General features: G+C 35.9%; 1 protein-coding gene across 1 annotated transcript in view; it reads left to right on the plus strand.

Moving 5' to 3' along the window:
- The window catches only part of LOC124541687 (unextended protein-like), a 46,227-nt gene that overhangs the window by 14,170 nt on the left and 12,984 nt on the right, over positions 1–19,073 (plus strand). Inside the window, exons 2-7 of the mRNA XM_047119616.1 lie at positions 7,270–7,779; positions 8,307–8,409; positions 9,655–10,227; positions 11,912–12,028; positions 13,627–13,798; positions 18,592–18,783. Coding sequence (XP_046975572.1) covers positions 7,270–7,779; positions 8,307–8,409; positions 9,655–10,227; positions 11,912–12,028; positions 13,627–13,798; positions 18,592–18,783 — 1,667 coding nt within the window. The remainder of the gene's footprint in view (positions 1–7,269; positions 7,780–8,306; positions 8,410–9,654; positions 10,228–11,911; positions 12,029–13,626; positions 13,799–18,591; positions 18,784–19,073) is intronic.

Genomic DNA, 19,073 nt, shown 5'->3' on the forward strand with positions numbered 1-19,073 from the left:
AAAATGTTTATATCAAGATTTTAAATTAACATGGTTATTTTTATTATTAAAATTTTTAATTTCGGAATATTTACCATGTTTACGATTATCTACGAAACTTCAGTCTCGTGAACAAGACATTCGTAGATAATGTCGAATATCGAGCTCCACCGAACGAAAATAAAAAACATGGTAAATATCCCGAAATTAATAACTTTAATGTTTATTTTACATTACAAACAGACATTTCAATTTTATTATCATGTATAGAAGATAGTTGTTTTTGTTTTCTCTTTCTGCGCTTCTCCCTCCTTTTTCCAATCTTCCATTCTCCTCTTTTATTTGTCATCAGATCGTTAACAACAATATCTCTCAAATCCCTCCTCACACGCTCCATGAAATTCATAATATTCTATTTTCATGTAGGCTTATAGGTTCAATTTGAAATCGTCGTATTACACTGTTGAATCAAATGTAAATACCAATAGTTACTGGTATCTTTCCACAAACTTAATTATAAACTATGTCAGTAGGGTACAATTTTTTTTAATCCTGGTTAGAAATCAATAAATATTATATAAACGTTTTGTCTTTAATATAATCTTATATTTTAATAAGCCTTATATGACTATTAGTATGTCATTTAATTTGTCGTGAAGTTTAAAATTTATTAACCACCAAAGTTAAAAGTATTTGATGAATATTATCATAGAAGTTATCCTACCCGTAAAGTTGAGTACCACCCTAGGAAAGAGTCGAGATGGCCCAGTGGTTAGAACGCGTGCATCTTAACCGATGATTGCGGGTTCAAACCCAGGCAAGCACCGCTTATTCATGTGTTTAATTTATCTGTATAATTCTTCACGTGCACAGCGGTGAAGGAAAACATCGTGAGGAAACCTGCATGTGACAAGTTTCATAGAAATTCTGCCACATGTGCATTCCACCAAACCGCACTAACAGCGTGGTGGAATATGTTCCAAACCTTCTTCTCAAAGGGAGAGGAGGCCTTTAGTCCAGCAGTGGGAATTTACAGGCTGCTGTTGTTGTTGTCCCTAGGAAAGTTGAGTACCACCCATTTGCGAATTCTACAAATTATGCGACAATTTTGACGCTTCAGCTTTTCGTCGTCTCCGCAGACGAAAATGATTTCATAAACGACCTTGTGCAACATTTACGTTCCTTCGTACCTACTTCAGTTTCAGATGTAACATTGGCCGTGAGCCAGTTACGTGCTAGACGAATTGACACGTCTGCGTAATGTGTACGGCGACATTTTTATTATTATATTCATCTTATAGGGCCTTTGAAATTATTGGTATTTAGATGAAATACTGTTTGGTACACAAATCGTTAAATAATAAAAGACGTGTGGCACTCGGGGACTGCCGCGTTAAAGCTATTGCATAGTATTTTGTATCAACTTTTAATGAAATTATAATTATTTATTTATTTTATTTATGCAGTATTTCTTTTTCTTTGATATTAATTCAAGTTACACTTTTTGAGCGTGGTGACCGATAAGAAAACAATTTTTTCTTTTATTAAAGAAATAAAAAGTTAATATTGTTTAAAATATTTTTATTATTTTGCAATACATGTCGGTTTTATCAACTTACAGTAGCTGTTGGTTATTCAAGAGTATTTATCATTGAAACTATAGGTTTATGATAACTGAAATAAGAAACATAAATATTCGAGTTTCGTAGTCGTACAATACGTCTAATCGCACGCACACAACGCCGTGTCGAAGACTGCCGAACTGAAACGACGTTAGACGATGCACGGCCCGTCGGAGTGGGGAGCGTGAGGTTTTTTCGTTACGGAATTTCTGGATTCGGTCCCCGCGCTCAAGGCCCGCGATAGAAGCTATGCAATAGCTTAATATTTGACTGGTCTTTAAAATCCGTTTATATTATTTAGTAGAAGTTAAGGAACCCAGTAAAAGGTGATTTTTTTTTTATTTCTAGTACATATTTGCCGAAAAATGTCATATTAAATATTCCATAATTAAATAGCGCGCGAAAATGTTACTTGGAAAATATGGCGCTGCAATGGGATCGGTGACGTCAATTGCCTGTATTTTAATCTGTGGTACATATAGTAGACAAACAAGGTTAACAAGCAAGTGACTCATAAGCCCGGCCAATCAGGAGCGTATTGTGTCACGTGAGAAACGTTTAAAAAAATGCATTTTTATTTATGGATTTTAAAATAAATTAAGTATAATTTTCAACTTTCGTTGATAAATAACCCTTTTTAAACTCATAATATATTCTGATTACAATAATAATTGATACTTTATTTTTCGCGTTTTCAAATAGCCTATTGTGACACTTAGAATATAATTTTACTTTTGTTATATTATATTATTATAATCAGTGTTGTTGCAGAAATAAATAAAATAAATAAATAAATTCATAAATTTAAATCACATTTTGGGAAAACTATAATTATTAGACCCGTGTTCGTTCGAATAGTCCAATCACGAGACCAGCGTGATGTTTATGAGAAACTGCAAAGTTTCTTGCCGTTTCTTGTCAAGACCAATGTGTCTGTCATCCGAATTTTTGTTGGTAGTATTTTGACAATCCTTAGTAATCCTTTAGTCAGCGAAATTCTGAATACGAGGCTTATTTTTTTAATATATTATTGAATCCATAGTAAAATTAGTGAGCTGAGATGACCCAAAACGCGTCTTAACCGATGATTGCGGGTTCAAATCCAGGCAAGCACCACTATATATATGTGCTTAATTTAATGTTTAATTTGTGTTCTGGGGGCACGGCAGTGCCCCCACCAAGTCGAGCAAAAAAGCAGCACGGCCGTACCATCCTTTTCTCGAAGCAATTCAGGCCATTTTCGACCCCCTGTAACTTCGTTGTGGATAAAACTAGAAGACTGAATTTTCAGTAACCATGCAAGCATTGTAAAGACACGGTATATTTCAAATTTCATTCAATTTGAACTAGTAGTTTAAGAATTATAACGGGTCAAAGTTTCTTAATTTTGTCACTCACTCACTGACTCACCGATCATCAAAATTCTAAGGCACTTCTAGCAGACCTAGAAGCTTCAAATTTGGAATATAAGTAGTGTTTAGTGTATGAACCAAGGAAAAACTAAAATAATTAACAAAATGATAAAATTAAAAAAAAAAAAAAATTACAAATTCAAAGGAAGATTATTTATTATATTATTATAATAACAATATAATAAATTTATTATATTAATAAGCTTTCGAAAATGTTTGTTAATTGTGTAATTACGTTCTCAACTAGTGCACACTTATAACTACAAGACCAGACTAAACTATGACCATGTTTCTTTACATTTCCAAAGACCGCTTTTCCTGTATTTATTTATTATTTTTTAATTTATTTTATAATATTATTAAATATTTGGATATTATGTATTATTATTTTTAATAATAAAATTAATATTATTAATAATAGTATATATTATTAATAATAATATACATATTAATATTTTAGTGTATTAATTACATAAAATATGGATATCGGTTCTGCAGTATTCACATCCGGTCAAGCTTACGTGGCACTTTCGAGAGTTACAAGTCTGGGCGGTTTACATCTAATTAACATCGACTTTGGAAGTGTTAAAGCGCAGGAATCCTCAATTTGTGAATACAACAGACTAAGAATCATTTACCGTCCAGATTTGTCAAAAATTTTAACATCAAGGCCTCCCAGAAAAACACATAGAGATAGGGAGTGGGCTCTTAGAAAAACTGTAGCTGAAGCTCAAGAAGTAGTACCGGAAAAGAGAAAACGGAAGGCTACCTACAAAAATAAGAAAAGTTAATAATTCAGAGAGAGGGCTTTAAGAAAATTCGTTGCTGGTAGATATAAGTAGAAGGTACCGAAAAGAAAAAAAGTAGAACTGTCTACAAAATACAAAAAGAAATGAGATTCCATCAAAAACAATACTTGTCAAAAAAACCAAGTCTCGCAACTCAGTTGTTCTGCGGTAAAAAGTTGTGAGATCCATGTAATACCAAGTCTTATCCATGTAATACTTAAGCGACTTCCTGTCTTAATACGTCCACTCCCTAAGACCACGATCGTGGTCCATATATTGACTTGGTCATCGCACTAAATAATTTAATTAACACGTGTTTTTATGCGATGGCCGAGTCAATATATGGACCACGATCGTGGTCTTAGGGGGTGGACGTATTAAGACAGGAAGTCGCTTAAGTATTACATGGATAAGACTTGGTATTACATGGATCTCACAACTTTTTACCGCAGAACAACTGAGTTGCGAGACTTGGTTTTTTTGACAAGTATTGTTTTTGATGGAATTATATTCATCTCGTGCTCGGCGATGAAGGAAAACATCTTGAGGAAACATGCACGTGTCTAATTTCATCGAATTTCTGCCACATGTGCATTCAACCAACCCGCATTGGAACAGCGTGGTGGAATATGTTCCAAACCCTCTCCTTAATGGAAGAGGAGGCTTTATTCTAGCAGTGGGAAATTTACAGGCTGTTACTTTACTTTTTTTACTTTGTTTAAAAGATTATATTTAATGTAACGAAGCCGTACCGTTGTTATGGATAGCACATGAATCCACTTCGAAATTCTGCCACATGTGCATTCCACCAACCCGCATTGGAACAGCATGACGGAGTATGCTACAAACCTTCTCCTCAAAGGGAGAGGAGGACTTAGCCCAGCAGTGATAAATTTATTTTGTTCCAATCGGCTGTAGCTACTAACTTTTCTTTTTTTTTTCAAATAAATCGTAGAATGCTGAATAAAACTTGAATAGCGCGTGTTATAAATAATCTACGTAATAACGTACACGCGATCGAAATCGTTTACAATGTCGTAAATTCGATAAAAAACAGCACGTGCCACTGAAATGCTCTCAGCGCCAAACGCGTCACGCCTTCGTCACGGTCGAGTCATGAATGAAGTGACACTCGGAATACTATAAACGTTATCGATTTCTTGCGTAACCACGTCTAACCGGACGTCTGATTGATTAGTTCTCCAATCAAATCAAATCAAATCAAAATAAACTTTATTCAACTACGGCTTTTACAAGCACTTTTGAATCGTCGAATTTCATATTGGTCTGATCTGCCTCGTCAGTAGATAAAAAACGCGTGTTTTTATAAACAAATAACTTTCAGTTATAGCTCGGAAGCTTTCCCGTTGCATTTCGTCAATCGGAAAGTACGTAAAAATCAAATAAAAATAAACTCTATTCAAATAGGCTTTTACGAGCACTTTTGAATCGTCGTTTTACAATGAAGTGATGCTACCACCATGTTGCATGTTCGGAAAGTACGATTCAACCGAGAAGAACCGGCAAGAAACTCACTAGTTACTCTTTTTTAACATTTAAAAAATACAGTCATATTAGTTAAATACAATTGTTTATATTAATATATCCTGCTTGGAAGTCAACAGGTAATAACTCCACGCTTTTTTATCATCATACAATTAGTGTACCTACATAATTGAAATAGATTATAGAACAGACAATAATTTATAATTCTTAAAGCAGTTTTGTAACAAAAACTTCTAATTTTATGAACATAAATACTACTCACAATATACAGTTACAATGGTTTTGACTGTTTTTACCTTTGTCGAAAAATACGATATTTGACCATGGGAAAAATAAAGTGTCAATTATTGATTGAAAAAATCGAAAAAGATATTTCGTTAAAACTAAGTATCTATGGCATATATTTTATTAACATAAGAATTAACAACATTAAATGCTTAAATATTTATGTAAAAATATGAACTAAAACTAGTTACTGTATAAATCTTGGCCGCGTGGAATGGTGGCAAGAATGCTAGCAGCGTTTCCCCGTTGAATCGCAATTCCGATCCTCTGGGCAAACGAACCAGCCCTCCCGTCACCAGTGGAGGCAATGAGGCAAGGTGTTATAAAATTAAATAGATTATAAAACAGACAATAATTTATAATTCTTAAAGCAGTTGTGTAACAAACCACTAACATCTAATTTTCTTATCACAAATAAATCACCAAATAATACGCATACGCATAAAGTGACAATGGTTTTGGCTGTTTTTACCTTTGTCGTGATATCTATTGAAAAAGAGGCTATTTGACAATGCGAAAAATAAAGCGTCAATTATTGTAATCAGTAAATATATTGAGTTTAAAAATGGTTATTTGTCAACGAAAGTTGAAAATAATACTTAATTTATTCAAAAATCCATAAAATTGCATTTTTTATTACGTATTGTCCAAGTAGCGTTTTCGCGCGCTATTTATATATGGAATTTTTAATATGATATTTTTCGGCAAATATGTACTAGGAATAAAAAAATCAACATTTACTGGGTTCCTTAACGTCTATTAAATAATATAAAATGGATTTTAAAAACCAGTCAAATAGCCTATTGTCTATTATAAACATGTAGAGCATATTGATGACAATAATTACACGTTTTATATATTCCATCTTTTCTGTTTCGATGGTCCTATTTTGCATTCATATTTACTATTATTGACCACTATCAATCAATGAATAATTATTATGCTTAAACTACAAAAATGACTTCAATAAGAGTTTGATTCAATCCCACAAAACTTTTTTTCAATCGCGTAACGATTTGATAAAAAAATTGTATTAAATCTCTTTTTCTGTGTAAAAATAAGCAATTCATTAAATGTATCGAAAAGTTTAAACATTAATAAAACAAGCGTATTACTGTATTATAGGTGAGTAACAAGTGTGATCCGAACTTGCGTACTAAGGGTTCCATGGGCGGTGGTAGTCACTTTCCATTATGTGAGCCTCCTGCTCGTTTGCCACCTATGTCATAAAAAAATAGTATATTTAATATAGTATTCACGAGTCCTTTGAGGCATGACTACATATTATGTTACAAAGCTAATGCACAAAAAGTAGCAAGCAAGAACTTATTACAGAAATTGTATATTATTTTATCTAAAAAAAGTCTTATGTGATCTAGATTCAACTTGTGACGTCACAGCTTATATCTAGATGGAAGCTCTTCTAACGATACCTCATTATTTTGTCTAGTTGTAGCTTAGAATATACGTATGTGATAATATTTGTAACCAATTGTGTATAAAAAAAAAATGATATCATATTCATAAATCTAGCCATGAAAATAGTTTTATCATTAAAAGATACTATAAATCTATCAAACTATGAATCTTATCTAATCATACAAAACTATCAATCAAATATTATAGTTTATTATCAAATGATAGGCCTTGAGATAAATCAGAAATCCTTGTTCGCAGATTAGAAAAATTAGAAGACGATGATGACGTCACACAGGAAACGAGCACGAAATGGGCGGATCTGTCCCACGATACAATTGTCAATTATCTACAAAGTGTAAAGAGGCCTACCAGAGAGGAGGCTGATGATATAGAAGTGTACATACGTAATAAATATTATCCATTGAACAGCATACGTGATGCTGAAAACGAAATCAAGTACAACAGACTCGGTGATGAGATTTTGAAGAACGTCGATAGACAAGACGTCGAAATGCTGAACGATAGAAGGAAACGGGAAATAATCAAGGATAAATATAACAACGAGAAAGAAAGAGACGCAACTATCACCAAAGATCTCGCTTCGAATGATGGCATCGTCGCTAATCGTCAGATTCGTGACTTTTCGATTGTGAGAAGCACGGATCCGATAAATATAGATGGTCTGAGAATCGAAGATTCGGATAAGGAACCGAAAATTGTCGAAGATGGTATACCTAGTGTGTTAGGAGAGTCTAAGGTTGTACTAAGGTAAGAGGAAAAAACTAATCATAAGAGCAATACTTAATTTTTTTTTTTTCCGATTTTGAAGGTTGAGTGAGTCAGTATAGCTACAGGCACAAGAGACATATCATCTTAGTTCCTAAGGTTGATGACCTATTGACGATGTAAGGAATGGTTTATATTTCATACAGCATTAATGTCCAAAGGTGGTTTCGACCACTCATTGTCAGGTGGCTCTGTACTCCTAGAAATATTATAAAACAAATCCACTACCGTCAATTAGCGTTATATTCCAGTACAAAGTGTGAGTGACCCAGTATAACTACAAGGGACATAACATCTTAGTTCTCAAAATTGAAGGCGTGGTCTATGCGATGATGGTAAGTCATCAGGTGGTCAACACTTACCATCAGGTACCATTTGACAATTTGCATATCTATATATAATCTATAAGTGTAAAAACTATACCTAAGTAAATGAAAACGGTTCTTGATTATAGTAACTGGATTGGGGCCGTTTATAAAGTATCGGCGTTATATTCTGATTGTTTTCAGGCTTTTCGGTCAAGGTTTGACTGAGAAAACGGTGATTGCATTTACCCTCGACCCCCTGCCGTTCGGATCGCCGTGTAAATTCCTTCTGAAAGGCGAATACTTGGTACGTATCTCCAAATTCATATAAAGCTACATTCCCCATATATATATTTTTAATATTGGACAACATCGCACTTGGGTTATGGAAAATCAGAAGTAACGACGGTACCAAAAACACCCAGACCCAAGACAACATAGAAAACTAATGAACCTTTTCTCATCTTCATTGACTCGGCCGGGAATCCAACCCAGACTGGCGTACCCATGAAAACCGGTGTACACACTACTCGACCACGGAGGTCGTCCCTCATTATTGTTGAAATTTATAGAAATCTTTTCTTATGGGATATTTATAATAAAAACAAAATAATGTCCAAAATTTCATCCTTCACAAACGATTTTATACTTTCAGAATCTAATGTTATTCCTTAGTATGTTTTTACAACAACAACATGTTTTTAGTTGATGTCTTATTAACTCTATGTAACACCATTGACATTGAAAAAACTCTTTAACCAAATTGTTAAAGCCGGATGCTATTTATTTTGATTGCTTGATTACAATTTATCACATGTTAGTAAATCTTTTTCTTAGTTTAATCGTGCATTTATTTCGTATATCAAGTAAACGTTTTTATTAGTAATAAAGAAAGCTATACTAAAGTTATTATACTCACAGCATGTACATCAAACGATTATACATTAAATATTTAAAAATCTAAATGGGTGTACAATTATTACGGAGGTTATAAAGATTATATTGTACAGTCAGAGTAAGAAAACCTTCGTCAGTTTTCAAACTAATTCCTTTATCAAATCGTAAACTCTTAGTACCTTTTGAATCTAAACGTCAAATCATTGTGACGCAATATGTCATTAACGATCGGTAAAGCAGATTATCGCTCACACTGAGCACACGAAAATAGATCTAAATGTGACGAACCTTTTCTTACCCCGACAATGGCTAACTTTGCTGTTACTCGAAGAAAAACATCGTGAGGAAACCTGCATTTGTTTAATTTCACGCAAATATTAAGTGTTTTGTTAAACATATTTCCCCAAACGATTAAGTGTGGTCTCCGAGGTCCTTTCCTTCGCCTTATTATAAGTACCATAATTTAAAAAATGTTTCGTTTTTTGTCTTTTTTATATAATAGTAATTATGGCTAAGGAGTAGATTTTGGCAGCTAAAAAATCCAATCATTCACATTAATAAAATTGAAGCCTTGAAGGAAACAAAAGTGTTATATTTATGGGCTAGAAATAGCCCTTATCATTTGCCCTCGAAGTCACGCTTAACTCGCTTTCAGGCGGTAGAGGGGTCAGTGACTCCAAGGTCAGCGTTATTCGACATAACCACCCCATCCGCACTGATCGCCCCGAAGTTATACATATGCGCGAAGAATCTGAAGCCCGGCATCACGGATCCAGGGGATGACGAGGAGAAGTTTTCCCACCAAGGAACTGAACACTGGAAGGTGATCGCGATACACAGCAAGCTGCTGCCGCTATGGGTGTCTTTGACCCTCATCATGATCTGCCTGATGTTCTCTGCGCTCTTCTCCGGTCTCAACCTTGGTTTGATGTCGTTGGACCGAACGGAATTGAAGATAATATCCAATACGGGAACTGAACAAGAGAGAAAGTATGCGAGAGCAATAATGCCGGTCCGTGATCATGGAAACTATTTACTGTGCAGTATTCTCTTGGGGAATGTCGCCGTTAATTCGACGTTCACGATACTGTTGGACGAGTTGACGTCCGGTTTGTTCGCGGTCATATTTTCGACTCTCTCGATCGTGCTACTCGGCGAGATAACGCCTCAGGCGATATGTTCGAGACACGGACTCATGGTTGGGGCGAAGAGTATCATGATAACTAAGGTAAGCGTTCTTTTTTTTTAAATATTCATGCTCCTGTCAGGGTCTCGCGGTCTCTCGTGAAAGCTGAGATGGCCGCGTGGTTAGAACGCGTGCATTTTAACCGATGATTTCGGCTTCAAACCCAGGCGAGCACCACTATATATACGTGCTTAATTTGTGTCTATAATTCATCTCGTGCTCGGCGGTGAAGGAAAACATCGTGAGGAATTCTACATGTGTCTAATTTCATCGAAATTCTGCCATGTATGCATTCCACTAACCCGCATTGGAACAGCGTGGTGTAATATGTACCAAAACTTCTCCTCAATGGGAGAGTAGGCCTTAGTCCAGCAGTGGGAAACACTGAAACGGAAGCATTCGTCTGTAATTTACCTATCTGAGATTTAATGACGTATTTGACAATTAAGTTACTGCGTTGTTACATCTGTATTCATTAAAAAAGTACTTTTTAGAAAGAAACGCCTGGAGTTAGGCTCGGGTTCCATCATAGGACACTAATTACTGTAAATGACAGCATTGTAAATCTGTTTATATGAAAAGAGCAACTATGCGAGCTTCTTGCCGTTTCTTCTCACTAGAAGCTGCTTTCCGAAACGGTGCTAGTATTTAATTATCGACGATTCAAAAACGCTTCATTGTGAAGTTTACTTGACTAAATTTGATTTGATTTGATCAGGCGAATGCGTTTCGTGTGGGACCGCCATTGTGTTGCAAAGACTCGTAAGGTGGCACTTGTAACCTTTTTTTTTTCGAGAAATCGTTGTTGTGTTCTGGTTTAAAGGATGAGTGAGCCAGTACAAGGAATAAGGGCCATGGTTGATATATCTTTTCTATATATCAGTAGATGGTGATCACTTACCATTTGGTTGACCTATAAGAACATACCTCAATAAGAGATTGATTTCTCTCAAGAGCCTCATAATTTCTAATTGTAATACTGAGTATATAATTAAAAATAAATTTATTTATTTAAAATAAATTAAATCTAACATTACAGTAATCCAATGCGTTAGTTATGTTGACTACGAAAACATTATTAATAACTACATTTAATTTAACAGTATACATAAATTTATAAAATACAATAACTAATTAAAAAATAATATCAATAATTCAAAGTCAAAATAATAATCAATCAGATCAAAATAAACTTTATTCAAGTAGGCTTTTACAAGCACTTTTGAATTGTCATTTTACAAAATTAGGTGAAATTACCACCGGTTCGGAAAGTAGATTCTACTCAAACTCAGTAGTTACTCTTTTTTAACATTTAAAAAATACAAAGTCATGTTAATTAAATACAATTATTTAAATTAATACATCCTGCTTGGAAGTCAACAGGTATTAACTCCACGCTTTTTTATCATCTATAAAATCTTGTATCGAATAATATGCTTTTTCCACCAATGTATTTATAACAAACGATTTGAATTTACTAAACGGCAAAGTTAAAATTATATCATGATAAATACACATAATATAATGCAAATTTAAGACTTATGTCGTTTTCATACGGATACCATCATAGGAAAAAAATAAAAAAAAATGGGACCCCACGGGAAGCACTACCTTTCAAACAAAAAAAAAATATCAAAATCGGTCCACCCAGTAAAAACGAATTGATAACCTCCTCCTTTTTGAAGTCGGTTGAAAATAGCTAAGTTAGTATAGTACATATTTTCAGGCGGTTATGGCCCTCACGGCGCCCCTAGCGTTCCCGGTGAGCAAGCTCCTCGACTACTTTCTCGGGGAGGAAATCGGTAACGTCTACAACAGGGAACGCCTGAAGGAGTTGGTTAAGGTATGCTATGTCTATGATTATCTACACTAATATTATAAAGAGGAAAACTTTGTTTGTTTGGTTGTAATGAATAGACTCAAAAACTACTGGACCGATTTTAAAAAATCTTTCACCATTCGAAAGCTAAATTAATCCCGCATAACATGGGCTAAATTTTATTTTGAAAAAAATAGGGTTCCGTAAGACATTTTGGGTTTTTCGGACAAAAAAGGAAAAAAATCTACCAAAAAAGTTGATTTTTTGCGTATGATGCCTAAACTATAAAAGATAGAACTATAAAATGTTCTAACTCCGGTCATTAGAGGGCATAATGGCCTCCGACCCTAAGAACCTCATCAGATTCGTGGCTGATGTTGGTCTGGCTGAGGTGTTGTGATCAAGAATTTGAGGTTTATCACAATAGATCCAAGCGCCGGTTGCAGTAATTCTTCAAATGTGACCGTGCCTCAGCAGTAGGGATATTAGAAGACTGATTATGAACCGTTATCTACGCGGGCGAAGCCGCGGGCGACCGCTAGTGTTTGTATAAAAGAATATATCATAATATGTATATACAGGGTTATTGGTAATTCGACGTATATCCGTTAGGTGATAGGTGTGACAAATATCCAGTGTTTAATTGGTTTTATAAAACAGAAGAAAGAAATTGGATTTTAATTGATACTTGTTTTTTTAAATAAATTTTTGAAGTTGCATTTTTGTCAAATTTTAAAAAAAGCTAAAAAACGTGATAACTCAAAAAATGTTAACTTTTGGAATATGCATTTGGGGGTTAAAATTATTGCAAATAGTCACCCCCTATCACCTCCTAGCGAATGTACGTCGAGTTACAAATAACCCTGTATATGTAACTAGCTGTGCCCGCGACCTTATACGCTTTTGTATATAACAAAGAAAAATATTATTGTAGACTAAGTTACTCCCTATTATATAACACCTGCCAGTGAAAGTCCCATCAAAATCGGTCCAGCCGTTCCAGAGATTAGCCGGAACAAACAGACAGACAGACAAAAATTGTAAAAATGTTATTTTGGTATATGTACCGTGTATACACAAAGGGCTATTTTAATATTACAAACAGACACTCCAATTATATTATATATATAGGTTAAAGCCGAGTTAGCCCAGTGGTTAGAACTCGTTCATGTTAACCGATGATTGCGGGTTCAATCAAACCCAGTCAATTTCCATGTGCTTAATTTGTGTTTATTTTACTAGCGTTCCAGCTTCGCACGTGTGCAATGTTGATACTAAATATAATACAGATTGTTTCTTGTTTCTTAACTATATTGTCCATGTATTAGGTATATACAAAAACCTTCCTCTTGAATCACTCTATCTATTAAAAAAAACCGCATCAAAATCAGTTGCGTAATTCCAAAGATCTAAGCATACATATGGAAATACAGCGGTAAGCGACTTTGTTTTATACTGTGTAATGGTCTCGAGCGAGATGAAGGAAAAAGGCAGGCCGCCTACCGATCTAAAAGGTCTCAGATTCGATCCCGACCCCTTAAGCAGGGTAGTAATTCCTTTTACAAAAAAATTAGTAATATGGATTCTTGTCAATATATGGTATGTTTCATTAATCTGCGCAGGTGACAACAGGCGTGAACGACTTGGATAAGGACGAGGTGAATATCATCTCCGGAGCCCTGGAACTCCGCAAGAAGACAGTCTCCGACGTGATGACGAAGCTGGAAGACGTGTTCATGCTGCCCATCACGTCGGTGCTGGACTTCGAGACTATGTCGGAGATCATCAAGTCTGGTAAGTCCATGGACTCATTTAGGGGAGGGCGACCGGGCCCTCCACAAGAGTGGGGGCCACAATAGTTTTCAGCGTGTTAACAAATACCGAGATATAGTCAATTTATAATAAACTTACTACTTAATGTTTTTGACGACCTCCGTGGTCGAGTGTTCTGTACACCGGTTTTCATGGATACGCCGCCGCTCCGAGGTCCCGGGTTCGATTCCCAGCCGAGTCAATGTGGTTTATCATTAGTTTTCTATGTTGTCTCGGGTCTGGGTGTTTGTGGTACCGTCGTTACTTCTGATTTTCCATAACACAAGTGCTCTACCTACTTACATTGGGATCAAAGTATAATGTATGTGATGTTGTCTCATATTTATTTATTTAAAAGTTACCGATACATGTAAATAAATCATAGCTTACTGATTGAAATAAAAAAAATCTTAGTAATCCATAATATAATTATTAGGGTCATCACGCTCAGCGTGAAAACCCACGCTCCTGTTGGTCTAGGGCCCCCACTGCTTTGTGGCCATAGGGCCTCTAGAACTTTAAATACGACTCTGGGTGTGTCGTTTGGTAATAAATGGGAGACTAGCTGCTATTTGAAGAAGCCTAAGGTTATTAAGAGCTGAGGTGGCCCAGTGGTTAGAACGCGTGCATCTTAACCGATCTTGCGGGTTCAAACCCAGGCAAGCAGCGCTGTATGTATGTGCTTAATTTGTATATATAATTCATCTCGTGCTCGGCGGTGAAGGGAAACATCGTGAGGAAACCTGCATGTGTCTAATTTCATCGAAATTCTGCCACATGTGCATTCCACCAACCCGCATTGGAACAGCGTGGTGGAATATGTTCCAAACCCTCTCCTTAATGGACGAAGGAGAGCTTATCTCAGCAGTGGGGAATTTACAGGCTGTTACTTTTACTTTACCTTACAAGGTTATTGGGTTCGGATTTTCTCCTCTTAAGGTGTTCAATACGGAGTGAGGGCTCATACGCCTAACTGACATGACGACCTCCGTGGTCGAGTGGTGTGTACACCGGTTTTCATGGTTACGCCACTCCCGGGTTCGATTTCCGGCCGAGTCAATGTGGATTATCGTTAGTTTTCTATGTTGTCTCGGGTCTGGGTGTTTGTGACGTCCTTACTTCTGATGTTCCACAACACAAGTGGAAGTTACTTACATTGGGATCAGAGTAATGTATAGTACGACACAAATTAGATATAGCATCGGAAAAGGCGATGGAATGAAAATAAAACCGATTACTGCCGATTTACACAACCAATTGAAATAGCTCCCTATCGCGCCATTCGACGCTATTCGTCGCTATAGATTCTCGCGTCAGTTCAACCCGAGACAGCGAGTGCGTGTAAACCGACGTGACAAACTGACGAATATATTAGATCGTATGATAGTACAAGTTATTACGTTTGTGTAAAGATCATATTCGCGTGAGAAATAAATATTGATAATTAGGGATAGCGTACTTAATTCGGATGTGATCGGTTTTACGAATTTTGCCGATGCTACATCTAAGTTGTGTCGTACTATATGTGATGTTGTCTCATATGCGTAAATTATAAATATATAATAAATAAATATAAATATATGTCTTGTATTGTTTAGTGTGTAGTGCGACTAAGAAGAAGATAGACTTCTCTCTTCTCTGTTCTGGGAAAGACGTAACGTCTTTTTGATATATTGTATTTTTTTTACAAATGACTAGTATTTATGAAACGGCAAAGTTAAAAATGTCCGTGGATATTTATTGTAGAAGCGGATACGTTGCCCCAAGAAGGATTTATTGACTTGGCCAAGTCTTTCCGACTTGGCAAAGTCAATAAATCCTTCTTGGCGTTTAATCGTGATTATCAATTATCATAGATTTTATCAAAGTGATCAATGTTACTATGTTACAAAAAAACTAGAACCAGTGTAGCTACAGGCACAAGGGACATAGCATCTTAGTTCCCAAGGTTGGTGGCGCATTGACGATGTAAGGAATAGTAAATATTTCCTACAGCGTCATTGTCTATGGGTGATGGTGACCACTTACCATCAGGTGCCCCATATGCTCGTCCGTGATCCTATTCCATAAAAATAAAAAACAGAACAGCTAAGGATTATTGAAACAATAGGCTGTTTGACAATGCAAAAAATAAACTGTCAATTATTGTAATCAGTATATATTATGAGTTTAAAAATGGTTGTGCCATAAAAATCTGAATACAAAAATAAAATTTTCAAAAATCCATAAATAAAAATGATTTTTTTTAAAGTTTGTCACGTGACACAAAATGCTTCTGATTGACCGGGCTTATGATGAAGTCACTTGCTCGTTAACCTTGCTTGCCTTTATGTAGCACAGATTAAAATACAGGCAAGTGACGTCACCGAGCCCATAGCAGCGCCATATTTTCCAAGTAACATTTTCGCGCGCTATTTAAATTTTTAATATGATATTTTTCGGCAAATATGTACTAGAAATAAAAAACGCAACTTTTACTGGGTTCCTTAACCTCTACTAAATAATACAACAACAACAACAACAACAACAGCCTGTAAATTCCCACTGCTGGGCTAAAGGCCTCCTCTCCCTTTGAGGAGACGGTTTGCAACATATTCCAACACGCTGTTCCAATGCGAGTTGGTGGAATACACATGTGGCAGAATTATAAAGACAAATTAAGCACATGAATCAGCGGTGCTTGCCTGGGTTTGAACCCGCAATCGTCGGTTAAGATGCACGCGTTCTAACCACTGGGCCATCTCGACTCACTAAATAATATAGAATTGATTTTAAAAACCAGTCAAATATATTACGCGTGTTATGTAAACTCGCTATGTGTGTGACAAAACCATGAATTAATGGTGTTCTTAATTTTAGGTGTCCGCGTTGGAGGGCGTCCAATAATGTAACGTAAACAATTTCTATACATAGCCCACTTCGATGGTATGCCAAAATATTTATTGTGTAATGTTGTGTGTGTATCGTTTGTAGGGTAACGTACCTAAATGGTAAGGCGGACCCTGGTACTAAGAGACCGCTGTCTGTCTGTCGGTCTGTCACTATGCTGTATCTCATGAACTGTGTTGGTTAGACAGTTGAGTTTTTGCAGATAATGTGTTTCTGTTGTCACTGCTAACAATAAATATAAAAAAAATAAGGACGATTCCATGTAACAATTATGATTTTTAATATCGTTTATATAAATAATGGTACGGAACACCTCATATGCGAGTTCTACTCGTAATTGACCGGTTTTTATTATTTTATGTCTACATATATATACATATATATATTACTGTAAGCCTAGATGTGAAATAAATTAAAAAAAAAAGATAAATTAATGGCGATTTCAAATTAGTGCGCTTTCTATAAGGATAAGGAAATCTCCTAAATATAAATACAAATTATTCCGATTGTGATGAAACTCTAGCGAGATGCTATATAAAAGTCAGCAGAAGTCTCGGCAAAAAAACAATCGATTGTTATTCAATATAACCGTTTTATTTCGGTTTTTTTTTTATATATTAAGTAATAGATGCAATAGGCTGTTTGTTTTCGGAACACAACAAATAACATTGACGATTTTAATTTGTAATAAAATAAATATTATAAAATAAGATCAGTCGTGAAGTTGTATATTTCGAGCGACTAGCGGTCGGCTGTTAAGCGGGCAACTTTGTCGTCAAATTAAAAAAAAAACACATCTGTCATTTTTTTGATGACGCGTAAAAAAAGAATTGATATTCGAGAATCTTTAGACGATGGCATCATCCTCTCGCAATCAATACAACGCCTGTCCACTTACCGGGTTGTCGCCAATGACGTCACAGATTTGCACATAATATTAGTACCACACGAAATACCACTTTGTGTATATAACCTTGACGAGCTCTACTCGCGCCTTTACGATTAACAAAAATTCATTGTTGTAACTCAAGTTACTCCTTTTTACATCGGATATTTGCCAGTCAAAGTCCCATCAAAATCGGTCCAGCCGTTCCACGGAATAGCCGGAACAAACAGACAGACAAATATTGTAAAAAATGCTATTTTGGTATATGAAACATATGTATTTATATAAGCATTAAGTAAAATGCGGTTATTTTTACATTACAAACAGACACTCCAATTTTATTATATGTATAGATAGTTACTCATTCCCAATATGATACACTCATGGTATACAAACACACACACGTGGTAGGGTTCTGTGCAAGCCCACCTGGGTAGGTACCACCCACTCATCAGTTATTCTATCGCTAAACAACAGTACGCAGTATTGTTGTGTTCCGGTTTGAAGGGTGAGTGAGTCAGTGTAACTACAGGCACAAGGGTCATAGCATCCTAGTTCCCAAGGTCGGTGGCACAATGACGATGTAAGGAATAGTTAATATTTCTCACAGCGTCATTGTCTATGGGTAATGGTGACCACTTAACATCAGGTGGCCCATATGCTCGAACACCAACCCATACCATAAAAAAATGTAACATATATATAAGCATTTAGAAAAGAGCGGTTACTTTAATATTACAAACATACACCATCCCAATATGATACAATCATCACAATTTTGTCAATGTTCCGGTTTGAAGGGTGAGTGAGTAAGCCAGTGTAACTACAGCCACAAGATACATAACATCTTAGTTCCAAAAGCTGGTGGCTAAACAGCGATAGAAAGACTGTTTAATATTTCTTACAGCGCCAATGTGTAAAGACTTAAGATCAAGGCCATTGGCAAAAATATTTCCATATTAATGATGCATGAAATAAACACCGATGATCCTCCCCCCAGGCTACTCCCGGATCCCGGTGTACGAGGCTACACGCGAGAACATAGTGACGGTGCTCTTCATCAAGGACCTGGCCTTCGTCGACCCTGACGACAACACGCCGCTGAAGACGCTCTGCCAGTACTACCAGAACCCATGCAACTTCGTCTTCGAGGACGTCACCTTGGACGTCATGTTTAAGCAGTTCAAAGAAGGTTGGTTGTACATGATTAATATTTGACTATCCATCTATTTGATGACCTCCATGGAGTAGTGTGTGCAATTACTTGGGTACAGTACGACACAAATTAGTAGCATCGGCAAATTCAATGAAACCGATTACTGCTGTTACACAACCAATAGAAACAGCTCCCTATCGCGCCATTCGACGCTATTTGTCGCTATAGATTTTCGTGTCAGAGAAAGCAAGTGCATGTAAATCGACGCGTCAAATTGACGAATATATTAGGTCATATGACATTACAAGTTATAACGTTTGCGTAAA

The sequence above is a fragment of the Vanessa cardui genome, chromosome 28 (genome assembly GCF_905220365.1).
Source record: "Vanessa cardui chromosome 28, ilVanCard2.1, whole genome shotgun sequence".
NCBI classification, from domain to species: domain Eukaryota; kingdom Metazoa; phylum Arthropoda; class Insecta; order Lepidoptera; family Nymphalidae; genus Vanessa; species Vanessa cardui.